Source organism: Phodopus roborovskii, unplaced genomic scaffold (genome assembly GCF_943737965.1).
Source record: "Phodopus roborovskii unplaced genomic scaffold, PHOROB, whole genome shotgun sequence".
Lineage (NCBI taxonomy): Eukaryota > Metazoa > Chordata > Mammalia > Rodentia > Cricetidae > Phodopus > Phodopus roborovskii.
Genome location: NW_026126469.1, coordinates 31,460,334 through 31,467,130, shown reverse-complemented (window position 1 = coordinate 31,467,130; position 6,797 = coordinate 31,460,334). Strand labels below are relative to the sequence as shown.

General features: G+C 41.9%; 1 protein-coding gene across 1 annotated transcript; it reads right to left on the bottom strand.

Moving 5' to 3' along the window:
* Positions 1–303: 303 nt before the first annotated feature.
* On the bottom strand, positions 304–6,192 carry Dppa2 (developmental pluripotency associated 2). Its single transcript, XM_051190941.1, has 7 exons — positions 6,160–6,192; positions 4,871–4,991; positions 4,010–4,167; positions 3,868–3,921; positions 2,650–2,914; positions 659–854; positions 304–391 (listed from the first exon to the last, which is right to left on the bottom strand). The coding sequence occupies exons 1-7, from the start codon at positions 6,190–6,192 to the stop codon at positions 307–309; spliced, it is 912 nt and encodes a 303-aa protein (XP_051046898.1). The 3' UTR covers positions 304–306.
* Positions 6,193–6,797: the final 605 nt, after the last annotated feature.

Below are 6,797 nucleotides of genomic sequence, written 5' to 3'. Positions count from 1 at the left end.
AAGGAAAATAACCATACATCTGCATGTCTTTAATACAGATTAGAATCCAGAAATTTAAGTCAGTACAGAGGGCCAGTAGTGTCGTTCAGAACAGACTAGCAGGCTTTTATATTATGCTGTTTCACTCCTTGGTTTCTGAACCTTCACTTCTTTCTGGTTCTCTAAAGTTCATTAGGCACTGAGTTGCTTGAAGACAGGGTTATAAGACATCGTTGCATCCAAATTGTTCTCTGGACCCCGTGAACAAGATAGCATTGAGCAAGTTCAATGCAGGGATGGATGAATGTTCAGTTCCAAAACATTGGTCTAAGGTGGCAAATTTGGAGGTAGCCTTTTATGTTTCCTTGCAGAGCATCTGTTTCTTGTAAAATTTCTCAATATCCTCTTATTGCTATATGAGAAAAAAAGGTTTGTAAAAATCCAAAGGCACCCACCTTTAATCCCATCACTAAGGGAAGGCAGGCACACCTATGTGAGTTGAGGCCCTGGTCTACAGAGAGTTCCGGGACAGGTTCCAAAGCTAAACAGAAACCCTGTCTGGGGGGTGGGGTGGGTGAAAACAGGGTGTTAGCTCTCTGGTTTTTATTTGGTTATTCAGAAACTCATCTAGATGTGCTTTTTATGTTTCCCATGCCTAGAAAGCTACTTGGAGGATTACCTTTGCACACATTCAGGACACAGCAGGTTATCTTCTACTCCTGGGGTAGGGAAAACACAGGCTGGTAATAGGAAGAGAGAGACCATTCTTTGGGAACTGTCTGGAACCCAGGTATGACCAATGCTCATCTGCAGGCAAACCCAGCCTATCTTATCTGCTGGGAGCAGTCTGCCATGGACAACACACCACCTGTATCCTGTGGAATAGGAACAAGCAAATAGGTCAGAATGACCCATGACTTCTCAAGTAAGCTACTCTTTTAAATTTGCTATCTTATGGTCTGCTAAAAATCAAATGTATTTTTTTTTTTATTTTACATATGTATCCCAGTTCCCTCTCCCTCCCTCCCTCCCATCCCTCACCCACCCACCCACTCCACAGGGAGGAGGGTGATGCCTTCCAGGAGGGGTCAACAAAATATGTCAAGTCATTTGGAGTAGGGACTAGGCCCTTCCTCCTGCCTCTAGGTTAAGGGAGTATCCTTCCATGGGCATTTCTGGTAGTATGAAAACAAACATATGCCAAGTGGTGGTTGTGCAAGCCTTTAATCCCAGTGTTTGGGATTCAGAGGCAGGTAGGGATCTGTGAGGTCAGCCTGATCTACAAAGTGCCAGGATAGGCTCTAAAGCTAGAGAAACCCTGTCTTAAAAACAAAAGCAAGGACTGGAGAGATGGCTCAGTGGTTAAGAGCACTGGCTATATTTCCAGAGGACCAGGCAATCCCAACACAAATGTGGCAGCTTACAACTGTACCTCTAGTTCCAGGGGATCGGATACCCTCACCCCAAGGCACGTAAAGGTTAAATAAATTTAAAAAAAGATAAACTACAGAGCCAAGTTAACTAAGGTGGCATGGTCCTGGCACATTAGAAGGAAGACCTGTAAGTAATAAACCCAAGAAGCTACAGCCACTGATCTTGACTCAGAAGCCACTAATATGTATTGCAAATGATACTCTTTGCTGAATGGTTCCTGAAAAATCAGATGGTCACACGCAGAAGACCTGCCTCACTCACAAAAATCAACTCTAAAATGAATACATTAGCACAAGACCTGACTCTGTTAGGAAAATGAACACTTTTAAAGACAGGAATAGGGAATAACTTTCCAAATAAGACTACAAACTCTGGAAATAATTGATAAATTGGATCTCATGCAATTGCATTTCTATATAACAAAGGAAACAAAGTCTGAAAAGACAAGCCTACAAAACAGAAGAAAAATCGTTGCTAGCTGTACAACTACATATTTGTATGTACAACAGAATTAATATCAAGAATGTATTTACTATTAGCCACACACCTTTCTTTTAAACACGGTCTCCCTATATAGTCTTCATTGGCCTGGACCTCACTAGAGACTGATTGACTTAGTTCCACAAGGTGAGCATGCCTGCCTCTGCCTCCCAAGTGCTGGGATTACAGGTGCACACCACAAAGCCATGGTGATAGCAATAAGTCAGGACATACATACACACCAGACACTCTGACTTGAGCTACCTTTTCAATCCCTAAGAATGCCTTAAGAAGGAAAGACAAGTAAGTAGACCTTTTTCGTGCTGACAAGCACATTAGATTAAAACAATATTTATAAAAGTAGCAGAACTGCAGTTATGAAGTAATCAGCAATGAAAAAAGAGTTTATGGTCGGGGTCACCACAACATGAGGAACTTTATATTAGAACTGTATTAAAGGGTCACAGCATTAGGAAGGTTGGGAACAACTGAGCCATTTACTTCATTTTGTGACGTGGTCTTTGATTATACATCCAGGTTGGTCTTGATTTAACTCACCTGTGAAGGATGATGACCTTGGAATGCTGACCCCCCCCCCCAGCCTCCACCTCACAAGTGCTGGGATCACATGTATGTACCACCCTACCTGGCTAGTCTGCAGATTTTAACCCCTGATGGGTTATAGTTCTTGCTCACACTGATGTTAACTAAGCATGCTTCTAAAGAGTAGAAGTCACACCTTGCTGTTGGTCTTACCAGGAGATGGTGGCAGAAAGGACTTTACATTAGAGGGAAGAGGTTGGCAATTGGCACCCCTGGGCAGACCCGATCTTGTGGCAATTCTTCCCCAGGCAGCAAACGCAGACTCCCTTTCTGATGTTATGACTTCAACAATGCTGTTCTCTTTCTCACTCTTGATATTTTGAGACATGGGTTTTTTGATGGTCATGCTGGCAGTTCCTTTTTTAGCCTTCTTGAGTTTTGGCTTCATTTTGGCCTCAAGGGATGTTTGTGGAATATACTGAAAATGAAATTCAACAGTATTCAAAAAATACTCTTGCATAAAGGACTCGTTATGCCAGTTTCACACTGGCTTGATCAAGTACAATTTTAAAGCTCTCCATAGAGTTGGTTAAACAGGGGAAATTTTTTGGTTGCTAGAACTAGCTCTGTACCAGGCTAGCCTTGGTACCCCAGAGATCTGCCTGTCTCTGCTTCCCTTAGTGCTGAGATCAAAGGTGAATGCCACCACACCCAGCTGGTGATTTTGTTTGTTGCTTTTTTGTTTTTGGCCAGTCTCTCTCTCTCTCTCTCTCTCTCTCTCTCTCTCTATATATATATATATATATATATATATATATATATATATCCCAGGCTGGCTTTGAACTTGTTGCCCACCTCTTGTCTCTGTCATGCCTAGCTAGCTTTTTGTTTTGAGGCAAAAGTCATATTGGCCTAGAACTTACTATGTATGTGGCAAGAGAGATCCTCCCACTCTTCCCAGTTCTGGCATCCTAGCTGTGTAATGCCCAATTATAGTACCCAGTTTCCAAAACAAAAGCCATAATACAGAGGATTTAGGTGCTTCTAACCAACCCTGTATGACTACATTCAAATCAGTAAATCATGAAGCCTAGTGGTGCAGGCTGGCAATTCAAGTGTCAGTGTCTGTAATCCTGGCACTTAGAGCTCAGTATCTTCTTAGCTATACATAGAGGGTTATAGGGCAGCCTAAGACAGTTGGAGACCTATCTAGATGTGATGGCACACATCCTTAATTTCAGCACATATGGATCCAGGCAGCCCATTTTATATGGTTAGACTTTGTCTCAACACAAAACAACCCCCCCCCACATAATCCAAAAAAAAAATCCTGCAGATTTGCTCCCTCAAATATCAGTAACCCTGCTTTAGAGGAAGGTTCCATAAGAGAAATTTTAGTGAGCCCACTCCATCACCATATCCATTACTCACACAATTTTGTTCTGAATATGCTTCCTTTTGAAGTCTCAAGTAGACATCAATTTTCTACGGAAAGTAAGAGAAAATAGTTAAAACCGGACCAAAATCCACATATAATCCATACAGCATAGAATCCCAGTGGGAAGGCACCAACCTTGCCATCAGTACTCAAGTTATGATGGCGACACCATGCCCGAAGAGTGTTCCTGGACACCTCAGTAATAGGAGGAAGGATTTCCGGCAGGGGTGAGTGGGACTTTAGCTTCAGTGTTGAAGGTTTGCTATCCTCCTCAGAAGGTGCCGTAGGGGGAACTTAGAAATAGAAACCAAGCAAAAACTATTTAATAATACCAAGTGATTGCTCACAAACCAGTTTGCACGTAAAGCTGTTTCTTCCTGTTACAAATGAGGAATTGACTTGACCAAGATCACACACCCCTTATAATACGTGACTCGGGACAGCAATTTACATTCTAAATTCTATGCTTTCTTTTGAGATTATGTGTATGTGTCAGTATGCATTCTAGACAGCTGAGCTATCAGTGTATATTTTTTTTCTTCTTCGAAACAATGTTTCTCTGAGTAACCCAGCTGTCTTAGAACTTCCTATGAAGACCAGGTTGGCCTCAAACTCAGACCTAGCTGCCTCCCTCTGCCTCCCATGTGCTGGGATTAAAGGTGTGTGTGTATGTGTGTGTGACCACACCTCACCTATTATTTCCTACCTCAAACAGGGCAGCAAATAGGGCTCAATAACTGAGATAGGTGGTTTCCTCATGGGGAATTACAGTGAGGTTTAAGAAACCGCATGGTGGATGAAACCGCCTGGCCTGGTGATGCAGGCCTTTGATCCTTTAAGGCCAGAACCAAGGAGGCAGAAGTGGGACTTTTCTGTGAGTTTGAGGCCAGCCAAGGCAGTACAGTAAAAAACTAAGTCGGACAAAATCCAGTCTACTTTTCTTGGCTTTCTGGAAACCCATCTCACACCTACAGTTTCTCCCATATTTGACAATACCTGGTGGCCCGTGGTCTATGGTTGAAGAAACGGATTCTGATGGTAGTTTTGTGGTGATCTCTTCCTCAGTAGCTGGGACCAGCGTTAAAATGATTTCGTCTTCAAACTCTTCTTTAAAACACTTAAGCAAAGAGAAGCAGTGAGGGACCCTGTTTGTTTTCAAGGCAAGCTTAATGAATTATTTTCCCTCTGTGTTGGCAAAGCAAGATGCCTGGAACTTGGAGGAGTGGAAGAATTTTCTATAGAAAATTCTCAGTTGTCCTATTTTGCCAAGTCATATACCCAGTCTCCAAAACCAGAGAAACCATGTCTCAAAAAACAAACAAACAAACAAACAAAAAAAAAAAATAGTGACACCTCCTTGAGGAAATTCTGAACATTCCACAGATTTCTATTTTAATCTCTTCACCACCTTTACTTCCAAACTTGAATTCCTGATTTTTTACATTTGTCTAATATCTTTTTAAAAGTACTCCAAATGCAGATTTACTTTTATTACAAAACAAAAACAAAACACACACACAAAAGACAAAAAACAAAAAGGCAGTGGTGGTGGCTCACGCCATTAATCTTAAGCACTTGGTTGGGAGGCAAAAACAAAACAGGCAGATTTCTAAATTTGAGGCCAGCCTGTTCTACAGAGTTCTAGGACAGCCTGAACTACACAGAAACCTTGTCTTGAGAAACAAAAAGCAACAACAAAACAAAACAAGACACACAAAAAGAAATAGACATTACCCCACTCTGGCAACAAAGCCTAAAAGCATCAGTGAGTTGACCTGACCAGTCCTGTCTCCTCGTAGCTTGATACAGTGGTGCCTATCTAGCCCAGGACCACTCAAAGCCTAGATGGGAAACCCACCTGACATTAGGGGTACCGGGAACTGCTTACTTCTTCTCATTAGAAAAGTAAATGGCCATCTAAAAGTATGTGCTTTTCTAATCTATAAATTATCAAACATTTTAATCAAAAATTTCCACTTAAAAAAAAAAAAACCTTCTACTTAATTTAGTTCAGCTTTCCTGGAGGTTTTTATCTTAGTTACTAACACTCCTTGTCCAAGATAAATTTACAGGTTACTATTTCATCTAAGAAACAGTCTCATTTTACTTCCAGGAAATACACAGTGTCGAGCATGTGGAAAAAAAGTAACAAGCAAAGAGGATTCCAAGATGGAGGCTTTGAACCCGAATCGATTCCTCCCCCAAACCGGAAACAAGACCGATACCTATAAAGACCGTGAAAAGAACTCCGGAGGAAAATAATTCCTTATAAAAAGAAAAATTACCTTGTTCTGGGCGTCCCAGGTGGAGAGTGACATTTTCGCACAGGCTTCAAAGAAAACAAAAGCAGCGGAGGTGAGGACTTCTGGAGCTCACTCACCTGAAGGTTCATTCACAGGTAAATGCCCCCTCCTACTTCCTGTCGCTCAAACCGGCTCTTTCCCCTCCTCCTCTCTCCACCGGTTCCTTTTTTTTTTTTTTTTAAACCAGTTCTACTGATCTGTGTCGATAACTGATAGTACACAGCTGAATTAAGAAATAAATCCAAAGCCCAGTCCCCCTCCCTGTTTTTACAAATTTAGAGTCTTGGCTGGGCGGTGATGGAGCATGCCTTTAATCCCATCACTTGGAAGGCAGAGGCAGGTGGATCTCAGTGAGTTCCAGGACAGCCAGGAATGTTACACAGGAATGTTACAAACTCTGTCTCAGTGAAAAAAAAAAAGAAAGAAAAAGAAAAAGAAAGAAAGAAAACAAACAAACAGGCTTTTGAGCTACTTGTGGTGTCGAAAGTCTGTAATCCCAGTGTTCTGGATGCAGGCACTGGAGCAGGGACAGGGTTTGTCTGTATTGTTTTGGAGCCGATCCTGAAACTCGTTCTATAGACCAGGCTGGCCTCAAATTTATAGAGATCCACCTGCTTCTG

Excerpts from the sequence above, each read along its gene's own strand:
- Dppa2 (XM_051190941.1), bottom strand. The coding sequence starts at position 6,192 with ATGTCACTCTCCACCTGGGACGCCCAGAACAAG. Across the intron at positions 4,992-6,159 it reads CCTGGGACGCCCAGAACAAG|TGTTTTAAAGAAGAGTTTGA; the intron begins GTAATTTTTCTT and ends TCTTTGCTTAAG. Across the intron at positions 3,922-4,009 it reads ACTTGAGTACTGATGGCAAG|AAAATTGATGTCTACTTGAG; the intron begins GTTGGTGCCTTC and ends TACTTTCCGTAG.